This window comes from Gordionus sp. m RMFG-2023, chromosome 1 (genome assembly GCF_954871325.1).
Source record: "Gordionus sp. m RMFG-2023 chromosome 1, tfGorSpeb1-WG-v2, whole genome shotgun sequence".
In the NCBI taxonomy this organism is placed as follows: Eukaryota; Metazoa; Nematomorpha; class Gordioida; order Chordodea; family Parachordodidae; genus Gordionus; species Gordionus sp. m RMFG-2023.
The window spans coordinates 86,368,540-86,384,055 of NC_088775.1; the positions used below are offsets into that span (position 1 = coordinate 86,368,540).

The following is a 15,516-nucleotide window of genomic DNA, read 5'->3' on the forward strand; positions in this document are numbered from 1 at the left end:
TAATAGTTTTTTTTAAAAAAAACGAATAAGTTAAGGGAGCTAAAAGTTAAACATTATTTTAATTTTTATCTTGTTATTTTTTGCTTTAGTTTGAATTTTAAGGATTCAAAACAATTTTTTCAAAAAAATTTCGGATGATATTGATAAGAATTCGTTTTAATGTTTGGTCCAATCATTACAAAAAATAACTATTTAAAACTCCTCATTCTTTCTTTTATTATCTCATTAAAAACGTATAGAAAGAGAACTCCAAAAACCAACGACGCTATTAATGCCTTTCTAAACACCTTCTTAACATTTATTAATTTAATTCATAAAAAATAATATTTATATTCATTATCATTATCATCAATATATTAACAAAGAAATAAACTCATTTAAAAAAAAATTATATCTAAAAATATATTAAATTATAATGTATCTAATTTACAAACTAAATTTTCTTTTTAAAAAAACAATTTGTTTAAAAATTAAAAAAATTTATTTATTATTATTTTTATAAAAAAACATAAAATATAATTAAAAAAGAATTGATAAAATTTGAGCAATTTTTCCATTTTCGATACTATTATCGGATTTGAGATACAACTGAAGATTAGCGGTTGAATTTCTATTTTAAAAATTAAAAAAAATATTTATTATTGATGGTCATAAAATAGTTTGGAAAATGGCTTTTAAAAAAATAGGCTAAATTGCAAGTGTGCGCCAAAAAAATCCAAGTATAGAGTCCCGAAGCTGAAAAACTATCAAATTAACCGTTTTTAAGTCAGCTAAAACGTGGAGTATTTACCCAATATATATATAACCTTTTTTCGAGTTCATCTCTGTCCCTCAAGGGCTCCCTCGCCTGCAGAAGTAAATTATTGCACAAAAGATCCCAGCAACCGTTATGGGTTTCCAATCCAATCGCTGAATTCTTGAAAATTTGCACCAACATTTGCAACGAATTTGCCTGGTCACCTATCTCTTCATTGTTACTCTTACATTGTTGTTGGCAAATGTCTCCCCCAACATTCTCCCCGTGGTTCCCTTTGTAATTTTGTATAACGAATTGTGACAAACACTTAAAATATCGTTCTACCAGATTGGTCGAATTGCTAGAAGTAGGAGCGTAATGCTTTATGATTTGATTGCAGGGAAGTAATGAATCCTGATGTGACGGATTCATGTCAAATTGAAAAATCAATAACCTCTTTTCGACAACAGACGACGAAGGAGTGGTGGCCTTGTTGCAGTAGATGGATGTAAAATGGGTGTAAATTATCTGGATGGGGCATAAAATAATTTATAAGGAATGAATATGAATATTTAAAAGTAAAATAATTTATCTAAACAATATTCTTCAGATCCCCATATGGCGTGCTGTCAGAGTCGCGTTATCAGAAAATGGCATCACTATCATAAAAATCATAACAAATTTAGGTAATATTTAATATTTGTTCCTATTTGGATTTAATGAGAAATATTTTCATTTGAAAAAAAATGTAAATATTTTCCCAAACAAACATTAGAAACCTTGTTTATAAAATATAAAACACCCCTTCCCTCACCATTGACAATAATACTATAAACAGACAATCCTTTTATTTAAAGTGTTACGCACAATGAAGTCAGCTGTATTAAACGGACTCCAATCTAGGTAACATTTAGTATAAATGGAATTTTCCCTGACATAATAACTCAGCATTTTAAGGGGATGTTAGGTAAAACGCTTTACAGAGCAATGCAAAATGTACGTTCTTCCATTTGGGTTATGTCGAAGGCCTCTAATAAAAAAAAATATTGCTCAGATTGTCAGATCATAACTTATTTAAATATTGGAAACAAAAGTTATTTATAATAAAAAAAAATTGGAAGAAAGGAGTCGAAATTTGAAATATATTTTTTTAAAGTACGTGTTGAAGATAACGCTTAAATTTCGGACTAACAAACTGCTGATCGGTTTTGAAATTGGTTAAAAAATCGTTAAAATCGGCCATGTCTAGGTTGTTAATTTGATCGACTTTTTGAACCATCATACTCCCAATTATGAAATCTAGAAATTGTAAAGAATGCTGTAAACGAAACAGTTGGGTCAAAAAATGCGTTTTTTGGTAGGACAGAATGAGGGCTAACGAGGCGTGCAGGAGCGATTTGCGGATAGCGGTCTTGCTAGGGAGGGGAATCCCGTTTTTATTTCTGTACCTAAAATTTTATTTATTAAAAATTTATATGATTAATAAATAGCTCATTTAAGGTTAATAATATTTTTAACCTTTTCTAAGCAGGCTAAAAAAAACTATAAGTCTAGCTCTGAAGACCATCGTCTTAGCCTAAGGGTTTTTAGAAAAATAAATATCTTAACTTTGAAAAAAAAAAGACTTTAATACATTAGCGTCTTAACGCTTAGTGGATTTTCTATAGGACGGTGTAATTATTAGTTTTTACATAACTACCTACTCCAAAGATTAGCCATATACATAATATGGCTACAACTATCTCAGCTTTATACTTTCAAATTCAATGACCGAAACTCCCTAATTGATCATCCTATACATAGGATAGACTTTGGCTATTTTGCTCCCAATTATAAGGTTATTTCGATTTTACTCTATCTCATTTTTTATTTTTAAAAAAATTAATTTTTTTATTTTTAAACTTTATTTTATCAAATCTTAAAATAAATTCAATTCTAATAAATGCCATGCCATTTATTTACTAAAACTTTTAATTCCTTATTTTTGCTTCTCAATTTTACTCATACTTAAAGTAGAAAAAAAAATATATTTAAAAAAAACGGAATTTAAATAACCGCCAAAAATCTTTGAATTAAATCTAGGTAAATTATTCCGGCGGGAAAAAAATCCCTGTTTATTAAGATATTAAAAATTACAAAATTAATTTTTAAAAAAGGAGAAAAAATTCCCTATAAATATATCCACGAAATAAAAATTATCAAATAAAAATGTTTAAAATTTTTTAAAAAAAATCAGTTCCAGAGAATTATTTTCCGCTTACCCTTTGAGATATATATACATATATATATTTTATTTAAAAAAATAATATTTGGAAAACATTTGCAAAATTTGAAGGAAAGAAAAAAATCTCGCTTTTTAAATCACATACTAAAATAAAATGTATTCAAAAAATCCTTACTTTTAACATATATTCAAAACAAGATATATTTTAAGGAATCTACATTTCTTTGACATTTCAGTCAACAAGAATCGTATTATAGCGCACATACTCTAAAAAAATAATTATAAAAATCCTTACTTTGACATATTCAAAACAAGATACATATTAAAAAATCTTTATTTTTTTTGATATTCAAAAAAGACAATTAAAAATCGTATTCTTGTTTATGCGCATACTCAAACAAAATGTATTTTAAAATTTTTTTTACTTCATATTCAAACATCAAAAATCGGGAGAAGTTTATATACTATACTATAACTAAAGTCAAAATATGTTACTTTATCTTTAAAAAAAAACCTTTCAACATATCGTGTCCGACTAGAATCCAAACTCAATTTTTCGCACATTTGGTCGTAACTTTGTAGAGACTCGCCGTGAATGGAATCCATGAATTTTAGGAAGGGCCCTAAAGAGGATTCGGCCTTTAATTTCAAGGGCTCTAAAGAGGCTTCGGCGTTTAATTTCAAGGGTTCTACACAAAATTTGAGGAGTAGCGTGTACTCGAGGCACGATAAAAGCCTGTTTACGATGATAGAGACGGATTCAGCTGAGTGGTCGGGAACATTGGCGTTAGAATTATTTAGGTTATTGTTATTAACAGCATCGTTCGCGTAACCGTTAGTGAGGCCAGAATTTGGGCCGTGAATGGTATCCTTCACGTAACCGTTAGGTAAGGCGGCATTAGGGTAAAGTTTGGAGACGCGGGAGGAATGGTACAATTGCAAGCGATCCCTTGACAAGTCAATGACTTAGGTTTAAGATAGTTTTTTTGTTATAGAATACATAAATATAATGCGTAAAGGAACCCGAGCCCGTAAATCAGGGGTTAAAAACACTTATTCCCCCAATACTACCACAATTAAAATTTATTTGTGGTCAGTCGAATTACTCGAACGAAATTATAGAATTAGTATTGTTATTTTTAAATGCCCCAGGACCACGAAAAATGGAGAAAGGTTATAGTGGAATACTAAAAAATAATTTCCTCCGGCAAGTTAATAGTAAATTGTGAGCATTTAAAGAGAGGAAGATTAGACAAATGAAATTTTTTTTCCTAGGGATGGCGAAAGGGGAACTCTCGCCAATGTTAGTTCAGATTCTCTTATAACAAGAAGGGGAGAGAGGCAGTAAGAAAGAAAGATACGCTTATGGATAAATCCTAATAAGATTCTTATTTTTGCATTCTTTAGCATCGACGCCAATCATTTTCTTTGTTCGAAATTTATTGGTGTCAATCAATTTTATGGGATAAAAAAATGACGATACTGGGATGCAAGCCTTAGCGATTCAGAAATTCATTTTTAAAAAAAACTTGTTTTGAGCGCATAGTCGGTAAAGGAGCCCATTGAATATTGTTCGTTCGAGGTACTATATATCGATTTCCCGTAACACGCTAACGCCATCAATAATTGATTATCGAATATGTCTAGTATCGATTATACATCATAAAAAACGATAAATTAATATTATACTGAAAGATTTATAATATCTAAATACCATTGGCGACCTTTTTCTTTTTCTTCTATAGAGGACTTCCAAGTTTTCAATGACTTAAATTCAGGGACTACATGAAAGACATAACGCAAGATCGTCATTGAAATCGGAGGGGGGAGGTATTTGTCAAGGCGTTATCGTCATTTAAATAAAATTTAGAAGTAGGAGGCAAAATTTTCGAATGGAGTAAGATGTAAAAAAAATTTCCAAATGGGGAGAAGGGGGGGGCATAGGGGAATATGGAAATTCCGGCTGAAATTTCAGGATTAAGACTATATATCTTATTTGCCAATTAGTTCGAAAACGCGAAATGCTAAAAAAAACGTAAAACTGGCCATATTTTTTACATATTTGGGAAAATAATATTGACAGATTTTGTAGAAAGTAATACTTTGGTTCCCCTTCTAAATCCCTAAAAATAATTTTAAAAAATGAGGGAAGGGGGGGAGTGGTGGCTAAGTATAAATTTATGATAGGGGTTTGCATCCAGTAAAAAAATCCTGTCATGTGAAAACTAAAAATTTACGGAGTTATGATTAAGTTTAAAAAGTCATTCCAATCGAACCACCAAGTACAATCGCTCTCTTTCATCAGTTTTATAATACAATGTTTTAATTAAATCAGATATTTTGTCAATGATAAAAAATAATCAGAAGTAACGTCATACAATTATTTTTATTAATTATAACATATTTTTCAGTCACGATTTCCACATTATTAATTTGCAATACTTTAAGTTCTGTTAGGCGTTGATTATCTTTTAAAATCCGAATTAATGAATGTATGTTGGGATGGGCGTTTTTTGCCATTTGCTTAAGGGAATGGTGATATCCCTCGAGATGATTGTTACTGTGTGGTCCTTGTTAAAAAATATTAATTACCTAGTTCAAATTTGATAAGGAAACATTGCATCAGAATTTATACAGGTTGTATATATATATTAAGAAGCATAATAGGGTAATTACCTGCCAAATCTACGCAAGAATAACGGACCACTTCAATATCTTCTCTTTCGCATACAGGAAGTACTCTCTTCCTTCTAACAATGGTATACACAGTAGACTCTTCTTTATATTGCTTTACCCAACCCTGAATACTGAACCTTACGCCAAAGGCTTGTGTAAAGTGAAAGAAACAGCCTACAAATAAATTATGTTACAACTGTATACCATGTCTGGCAAAAATTGTATACCATTTAATGTACCATATTCCACTATTGTTTGAAATAGCTCAATATATGACTCCTTCCTTGTATCTGGAAGAAGTGCATATATAATAGGGATCACCGTTTGATTATACATAATATGGATAGTATATATGGCTAAAAAAGCGCCTGATACATGTAAAATGTTGCGTCCATATAAATGATGGTATAAGATGACAAATTGACTAACGTGGCAGAACCAAATATAATTGGTTTGCTATTATTATTTTTTATTAAGAAATTATAACCACTGAATGTTGTTATCAGGTTAGTGGTCAACACAATAGCGTCATTACTAGTGGGGATATTCTGACGAGTTTGTTTTAAAACACGGTTAACCGTATATTTGACCGAGCTCTACAATTTGTATTTCCGAATATTTTAGTAAAGGGTAAAGTTAAAATTGTATATAGTTGTAACATAATTTATTTTTAGGCTGCTTCTTCCACTTTACGCAAGCCGTTTGGCGTAAAGTTCAGCATTTAGACTTAGTCAAGTAGTATAAAGAAGAGTCTGCCGTATACACTATTGTTCGAAGGATGAGCGTACTTCCTTTATGCAAGAGAGAGGACATTCAAGTGGTCCGTGATTCTTGCGTAGATTTGACAGCCAATGACCCGTTAATATTAAGCTTCTTAATATATATGGATACTACCTGGATAAATTCTGATGCAATCTTTCCTCATCAAATTTGGACCAGGTAATTATTTCATTTTAATTAATTCCACATAGTTTATATATTAGTTTATCATAACATTTTTATACATTGTTTTTATAGGTACAACAAGATACAAGGGCCATGCAGTAACAATCATCTCGAGGGATATCACCATTTCCTTTAAGTGAATAGCTAAAAACGCCAATCCCTACATATATTCATTAATTCGGAATTTAAAAGATGATCAACACCTAACTGAACTTAAAGTAATACAAATTAATCTGAGAAAAAAAAATGTTATAATTAATTTAAAAAAATTGTAAACCTCTAACAGTATTATTGTCTTCTGATTTTTTTTTTTATAATAACAAAGTGTTATATTAAATATATATATTGTTAAATATAAAATATTTGTACATATATATATTTTTAATAAAAAAATTTAATATAAAACTGATGAAAGAGAGATATATTAGATTGAAATGACACACTTTTCTTTTTTTTACTTAATTATAACTCCGTAAATTTTTAGTTTTTACATGACAGGATTTTTACTGGATGCAAAACCCCCATCATAAACCTTACCCCTCCTAATTTTTTTAAAATTATTTTTAGCGATTATTACTTTTAGCCATTTTAGAACGGGAACCAATACTTTTGTATTTCAATTGAGCCTTTATTTTTTATCGATCGAGCCAGTTTTTCGCTTTTCGGCATTTTCGAAATGGAAACCAATAACATTTTTTTTTCAAAATTAATAATACAACGTTTCCTGTAGTGATGTTAAACGGCTCGTTTTGAGCCAATTTTTTAAAACGGCTCTCTCAATATTTCATCCAGAAAAATATTACGCAAGCCTGAAGATTTTGTTCATAGAAGGAACCAGTGGCTAGCTACGGGGGTGGTTTTCGGGTTTGGACCCCCTCTAAGGAAAATTCCTAGCTACGCCACTGGAAGGAACAAAGGTCTAGACATATATTCTCGAAATCTCGAGGGCTAAGGCAATATTTTTTGGGCTAAAATATTGAATAAGCTGTGTTTAAAAATCGGCTCAAAACGAGCCGTTTAACAACACTAGTTTCCTGATTACGACAAATAAAAAGTTGTTGAATAAATTAAGATCGCTTTTATCGATATATCAAAGATTTAGTAAAAAAATAATCATTTAGGTCATTATTTACAGGGATTTTGGTGGTAAATCATTTGAGCGGTTTTATAGGCCTCATTGACATTTCCTAAAACTATGTGCATCATAACGTCCAAACACGTTTTCTGTTTAATGTAATAAAAGAAATAATGGGTAGAATCTTTAAAAAAAACGAAAATATTACTCGCAACTGAAACTGACAATAAATTAATTTTTAGGCATTTGTGCCAAATCTGGGAAAATCAAACAGAAACCCGGCCTGCAGGTCTTTTGATTAATTATTAACCCAGAAGTTTAAACAAAAAAATAATATATTGACTTACCCCACTACTAGACTTTGCACACAAAACTAATCCCTTGAACAATGATTCCCTGTAACTCAAAGTCTCTTCTTCCAATGGGTTCCCCCCAGAACCTAAACATATTTCGGCCAGGTTCAAGTCGTCTATGTTGGAAAGTTTGGGAGTACTAAAATTTGACAGGGCCTTTTGAAGCAGGTAACAGTGATGAACGTTTTTGAAGTAAGTGGAAAGGTTTGTCTTTATAAACGAAAACTGGTCAAATGTTCTGTATTCGTATTGGGACAAATATTTCGACAAGAGCGTCACGAAAATGGTTTCCTTAGCTGCGCCAAAAGAGCCGTGCAGAGTTGCGGCGATGGACAGAATTGACTGCGGTTGGTTCGAGGTAGAATTCGATTTCTCCTGTATGATTAATAATATCAATTTTGACTTTGACTTCCATAAAAAAAAATCCGGGTTGGCTATAAAAGAAAAAATAACTCTAGATATTACATCTATGATAACGGCTTATATTTTATATCATTCCTATTTGGCTGAGATTAAAAAGGGGGTAAAACGGGAATCCAATGTCAAAAACATTTACGTTATAAATGGCGGTGACGAATCGAAGGTATTCCATGCTCCGGACAAAGTTGAAGTTTTCGTCGTTAACCCTGATCATCCTCAAGATGAGGTACATAAAAACGGAGGGCATATTCTTGATCACCGAGCAATTATTCTTCAAAATCGGCATCGGGTCCACTAACGCGAGCGATATTTTGGTAGAAGCGTCAGAATGTTTGTCGATGGCTTCGAGTACGTGCAAACACCATTTAGCCATAAGGCTGTCCACGCAAAACGGTTCCAAAAATTTGACGTAATCACTTTATATTTGTTCAAGGTAAGCATGTTTAAAATTTTAAGGCGAATCCAAAAGGAATTATTTATTTTTTTAACCAAAAATGTATTATTTTTTCTGGACGATTAGCAATCCTCGATACATATATATATAAATTTTATACGAAAATATTAAAAGCTGTTATTTTTACTTATCTACGCCCATACAAAACAAAGAATCACCACGTGTACTACAGGGGTCGGTAAATAGTTAAATAATTCCGTTACTGATAAAATTTATTTTATCAAAATTTGATTTACAAACAGATTTCACGTTTAGACCCAAGTTTTGATTGGGCGAGCCCGGATTTGGGCGCTATTGGAAATCCATTGAAGGGAGGATAAAAAAAGGAATAAATTAATTTTATAAAACTCAGGACGATTTAAACACGTGTTGGACCCCCTGCACCTTTGCTTATTTCAACTCCTAGTAATAGTCTGATACTCTAATTAAGATTAGTATTTGTATTTAAAAAAATATTTAAAAATCAGTTAAAGGTAACTCCTTATATATATACACATATATATGTATATAAATATATATAGAGAGATATAAATTTATAAAAAATAATCGTTTTAATTACAATTGAGATATTTGTTGAGTAGCCATGTGAGAAAGCCCGCCAAAGTATTGAGCTATCGATTTCAGAACGAGCATTTTATCGCGATCATTGCTAATGTCCTTTCGACCTATCAGGGCTAATCTTCGGGATTCGGTTTCCCATTCATCGTATACTATTTAAAATAATAAATATAATCGAGAAAATCAATGAGTCTTTTTTAAAAAAAATAAATAGAAATAATTATTAATAACAAATTTATAGGACTAGAAGTAAGAAATCATCCTATCTCGCCAAAAATTATCAAAATACCCCAAAAGTTAAAGGTAATAAAAAGGGATTAAGATGCCATCAAGCCCACGGCGATTTATTTTGAAAGAAATAAATCAATCGTGATTTTTTTAATTTAAATAGAGATTTTTTTACATTTTATACATCCACTTTGAACGTTAAGAGAAGTGTCCAATATCTTACTAACAATTCCTAGTATTCCTCTTGCAGGTAGGTAATTGTAAATTTATCATAAACTTACAATACATAACAAACAATAAAAACACAAAAAAAATATTTTAGACCCAAGAATTTGTAGTATTTTTAATCATAATATTCTTACGACACCCAAAGCGTCCTTAATTGAAAAGGTTAGCATTATAAAATCGCCAAATATTTCAAAATATTTACTATTTATATCATCGAAAATCTCAAAACTATTGATTTAAGATGTTAGGGAAGGTGTAATACATATGTTTTAAAAAATAAACATTGCCAAGATGCATCATTATTTTAGGGATTTTTCGAAGAGAATATGTATAAAGAAATATTCTCAATTTTTGAACGTGTGCCATAGATGTGAAGGAATTTCCGGATTTGCATTAAAACTCTTGAAGTTCTTAATCGCGCTAATTAGAATGCGCACTAAGAAACATAATTGAAAAAAAATAATTCATTTAATTATTATGACGCATTCCCAAGATTCCTATATTATACCACAAAATCCATAAAATATTATCGTATGTTTACATTCTTTTTTCGAGACAAATTAACTCCACAAAAAATATCAAAATTTGAAAAGACGTGACATATCCAAATGATAGGCATACACATATGACAGGTTTTAATTTAGTAAAAAAAAATCTTAGAGAAATTATTGTAAACTGGACCTACCAAGTGACTGTGAGGCTAAGTTGGTATTCTATTATTTATCAACTGTGAGCGCACACAATATGATCACAAAACAAAGAAGAATTAATGCATTCCATGCCAAACCGATTATGGTTCAGCTGACCCCTTCCAATTTGAAAATCCGTAAATAAACTAGGATTCCTGTAATCCATATTTGGGCAATAATTTAGCCTTCTTAACTTTTATATTTTTGAAGATATTTTACGGTAAAAGCATAAAATATAAATAAAAAAAATATTTCAAAATTTCAAGGCCTCTTATTCCCCCATAGTAAAATATAAAATCCTGATAAAGAAAATTGGATAAAATAGATTTTTTTATGAAACTTTAAATAAACAATCCCTTCTGTAAAATTAGAGGGGAACCAATATGATTTTATCAAAATCAAAAACCAGTTAACATCATATATCGTATATAAATATAGGAATAATTAAAATATTCTAAAAATCGACCTTCCAAGGCTTGCTTTTGATTTCCCATGAGAGTCAAGGCGTAAGCTTTAACGAAAGCTAATCTTAACATGGGTACACACAAATCATGTCTAACTTGTTCGCTTAAACTGCTCGGCAATTTCTTTTTAAGGCCGGTATCCAATGTACCACCATCATCTGAGTCAAAAATGGTGTAAAAAAAATATCAACATATATATAGGTAAAAATAAGAAGTGTGTCTAAATGGTTTGCGCGTCCAGTGTACCCCACCATTGTTTAACCGTTTCATAAGGGATCAAATTTAATTAAAAATAAAAGTGATGCCAAGTGGGGGGTTATAACTATTTTTTATAAAAAAAATATTAAAATTTTTTTAAAATCTTTATTAATTCATTGATTTCGTGATTGTTTTTACTATATTAGGAAACATAATTTTTTGATTGATTCAAGCGCTTAGAGAGTAAATACTTAATTTCGGTAAAATTGATTTTGCCGATAAGGAAACTCCAATAATATCAAATTTTTAATATTAATAATTGAAATTATAACTGGATTTTTGCAATTTATTTTAACCAATTTTGGCTATTTTATTTATATTAAATTCACATTTGGCCCTATAGTATATATCTGCCTATATTTTTAATATAATAATAAACTTTTCTGGAAAGGGAAAAACTGGTCAAACTCTCGCGTGGAATATGACTCCGGGCCAAAACCTACACCGGTAAATTCGTAAACCATGAAAGGAACGTCGGTCCATATACGTTCGACCAAGGCTAGACTTTGTTCCAAATCGCCCCGGTCCGCTAAAACCGTCCCATATAAATCGGCCATTTTGATCAAGGTTTCAATGTTGCGGAAAAAGTCTGAAAGTTCCTTCGTTTTTTCCTGAGACGAAACGTCGCTTAAACTACTGGCATCAGATTTCGTCATCTCAACAAACGAAGCTATTTTTCGATTAATTTCGACGCCAATCGAGTCGAAGACGTTATTGAAGGCTCTATTTTTTTTTTGGTTGGGATATGGGAGGAGGGAGGGGGCGAGTGGGTGGTGAAAAGATTCGACTATATTTAAAGCGCCTTAATAAATTCATGAGTAAAAAGAAAAATTATAAGAACGAAAGAAAAAAAAACCCTTTTATAACAATCATTCATTTCCTGCCAATCCAACTTTCTTTATTTTTTCAAAGATGGATGACACGTGACTACCATTTATTTTCATGAGGTTTAATGTGAGATCGTCATTTTTTTGAATGAATGTCACGTGCTCCTCTATTTTAACCAACTCAACCGTTTTTTCTTTCATTCCTTTACTATAATGTGATTGATTGTTTACTTCTTGGTCACCTCAAACTCTTAAATTTTTTTTATTTATATTTTGATTAGAAAAAAAGCTTATCTATAAAAATCCTAAAACTGAATGCCCAGATTTACCCTCCTCCCCCCCCCCACTCTACCATGAAAAAAACTATTCCACACCACCATTCTTGAAAAATGTATTACGATGGAATATTGTTCCTACTGTCGTGTCGTATCTGTCAGTTTGTAATTGACATTATTTAAGGATAGCCATAACCTATTTTTCGAGAAAAGTTAAACTATTTTTTTTTCGTCCCGCGTTTTCTTTGTCTGGTTGTGAGAAATCGGATGTCGGGATTCGAAATATAATTTTTATTAATTATGGAAATTTATTGTACGGAGATTTTTGAGCATAAATCGAAGTTAACGAATCAAGACATAAGTAAATGATATACCAAATCTGATGATCTTAATTAGTTATAACAAAATACAATGTCTGTCTTCCCCCCCCCCTTTTATGTAAACATTAAATTTCCGTATCCTATTTATATATCATTACTTCTTTTGCGATCATTTTTTTTTGACCGGGACCAGATAAAACGGTTAAAAATATTTTAACTGATTGGGGGTGTGGGAGAAAACTTTCATAAAAAATGTTTTTTTAAAGCTTATAATTTCAGGGTAAATACACGTCGTTTCCTTCATTATAAAATTATTCCAGGCTTGGGTAGTCAACTTGTACAATATATTTTACGAGCTGTGCTAGGTAAGAAATTTACGGACTGGTTCGAGCTAGCTTCTAGGATATTACCGATGAATTCATTTATGATATTTTTTAAAAAAATGTAAGATACAAAGATTTGCAGTGCCAGCCAATGATTATATTCCTTCCTTTATTTTATTCTGTTAATAATTTCATTTCATATAAAAAGGCTAGAATAAATAGAAAATATGAATAAATTAAATATTGCAAATAAAAAAATAACTTTTGGCTGTATTTCAGGGTATATGCGCTACCAGCGTCCCCCCAGGCGTACTGAGTAACCAAGGCTAACAAGTAAGAAGCGCGGGCGTTTCGCGGATTGCGTAATAATACCTGTGCAAAATAAAGAAGGTGACGTAGATGCAGATAAAATTGCAGTTAAGTTTTAGGATGTAATACTATTAGATTAATGTTAAAGGAAAGAAAAATGCATATGTTTGGGAATATTTATCAAATGTGAAACAAATCTGGTAGATATAAGATAAGCACTCAAGTGTAGTTCCTATTTCAACCACCCATTCTTATTTAAACCATCAGATAACGTAATCATTGACTAAATTTATCACCCACAAAATAGAAAAAAAATAGCATTTATTACCCCTCTACGCAAATAGTCCGCGCAGGTTTCCAAATGAGCAAATATGCGGAAACGTTTAGCCAGCTCGAAATTGGGACTCATCTTTTCGCGGTAAAATGAGGCGGAACTCATGGAAGACGCGCCTTGAGACGCTTGTAGATCCGAAAGGGATGAAAGGAGAGAAAGCTGGGTTAATAGGGTTATCGCAAAGCCCATTATCACGTATTTCTTTTTTGTAATGTTTAAGAAGAATTATTTAAAAAAAAAATCATAAAAACACTCTTTTTGGGGAGCATTTGCATGCTAAAGACAATTAATTTCCTCCTTTCCAATCCGTAAGTAAGGTCAAAACTATGTTCCATCTTTTATACAAGGCAGGACAGGTCCTAACCTTGGACCAGGCATGTTACAATTAAACCATTATCAGAAATCTGGAGACTTCAAGAAAAAGGAGCTCCTTCAAACCAGAAGGAAGTCCCAAGGATAATGCCATTAGTAATCTACAATGGGTTTAATTTTTTAAGCCCGGCCCAAAATTAAAGTAAAAATTATTTGTCGACCCAGCCTGAATACCATTCAAATATTAAAAAAATTTATTATTTTTATTAATTATAAATATAACATTCCACAAATAAAAGATATTGACGCCTTGTTTATTGTAAAAATTTTTAAAAAATATCAATTTATCACAAAATTGTAGATATTATATTAAAAATTTTAAGCCTAACCTGACCCGCTAATTTTTTTTTCAAATTATTAGGCCCAACCTAGCCCAACCCGAAGATCTCTAAATGGACACGTTCCCAAAGACAATACACCAGAGACAGGAAGCTATAAAACGATAGGAAAAACAATTTGGACCATGAAGATATTTGATTTTCCGTACCTCTTATCTATAAAAAAGATAAACCGAAAAGAATATAACTCATCTCTTGTTATGAAAGAAAGAAAAGAAAGAAAGCTTTTTTTTTCATTTTCAAAGATCTGCCATACCCTGTGAATTTCGAAAAATTTCCTAAACTTTTCAATTAGTTTTGTTTTATATTCAGATTTTTTTTTTCATATAAATTTAAGAACGAACACATAAAAAATTTCTTAGAGAAATACATGAACATTTCATAGATACAATGTTATTTCCGACAAAATAAGGTGTTTTTCTTTTCTTCAAAATGATCCGATTACTTATAAATTTAATTTAAAAAAACCTCCGGGTCTGAAACATAGTTTTGAATTTAAACCCCCAAACTGACATGTATAAACTTACGGTGTTGGTCATAGTAAAGCAGTGTTCGAAAAGAACCAAAGCGTCTTCGTATTTTTTCTCCATGTAGGCGATCATGGCTAATCCAGCCCAGGCTGAGGCGTAACTAGGATCCGAGACTTTGGCTATTTTAAAAATGGATTTTGCATCCTGTAGATTGTATGATATATTTTTTTTAAATTTTTTTATAAGGAATATACCAATGACATATAATAATTCCTAGACTGGAATGCATTCATAATAATGCATTTGAAAGCGTTGTTGAATGCAAATCAGCTGGACCCGCCATTTTGGTAACCGATATAGTAATTATTCTCATGTTAAAAACTACTATCAAATCGATAACTTGCATCCTTATTATCTCATTGATCAGGCAAATTCTTTTATAAAGTTTGCGTCAGACGGAATAAATTGGCCTCTCGTTTAAAATTTTTAATTATGATATGGCTAACCAAAAAGGCGTTCCCAGCTGTTTTCATTGATGAACACTTTTAATAAATGCATCTTAAGTCTAGGTATTATTATTATGTCATTGGAATATACAAATTTTATTTTAATTATTATTATGTCATTGGAATATACAAAT

At 31.0% G+C, this 15,516-nt stretch overlaps 1 protein-coding gene across 1 annotated transcript in view; it reads right to left on the reverse strand.

Annotated features, from left to right (window-relative positions):
• Positions 1–519: 519 nt before the first annotated feature.
• Positions 520–15,516, reverse strand: part of LOC135930871 (uncharacterized) — a 36,140-nt gene continuing 21,143 nt past the window's right edge. Inside the window, exons 20-33 of the mRNA XM_065467668.1 lie at positions 14,934–15,080; positions 13,691–13,897; positions 13,316–13,425; positions 11,688–12,031; positions 11,053–11,208; positions 9,443–9,593; positions 8,566–8,845; positions 8,004–8,384; positions 7,715–7,805; positions 4,490–4,603; positions 3,475–3,925; positions 1,896–2,184; positions 807–1,264; positions 520–610 (exon numbers count right to left, since the gene is read on the reverse strand). Coding sequence (XP_065323740.1) covers positions 520–610; positions 807–1,264; positions 1,896–2,184; positions 3,475–3,925; positions 4,490–4,603; positions 7,715–7,805; positions 8,004–8,384; positions 8,566–8,845; positions 9,443–9,593; positions 11,053–11,208; positions 11,688–12,031; positions 13,316–13,425; positions 13,691–13,897; positions 14,934–15,080 — 3,270 coding nt within the window. The remainder of the gene's footprint in view (positions 611–806; positions 1,265–1,895; positions 2,185–3,474; positions 3,926–4,489; positions 4,604–7,714; positions 7,806–8,003; positions 8,385–8,565; positions 8,846–9,442; positions 9,594–11,052; positions 11,209–11,687; positions 12,032–13,315; positions 13,426–13,690; positions 13,898–14,933; positions 15,081–15,516) is intronic.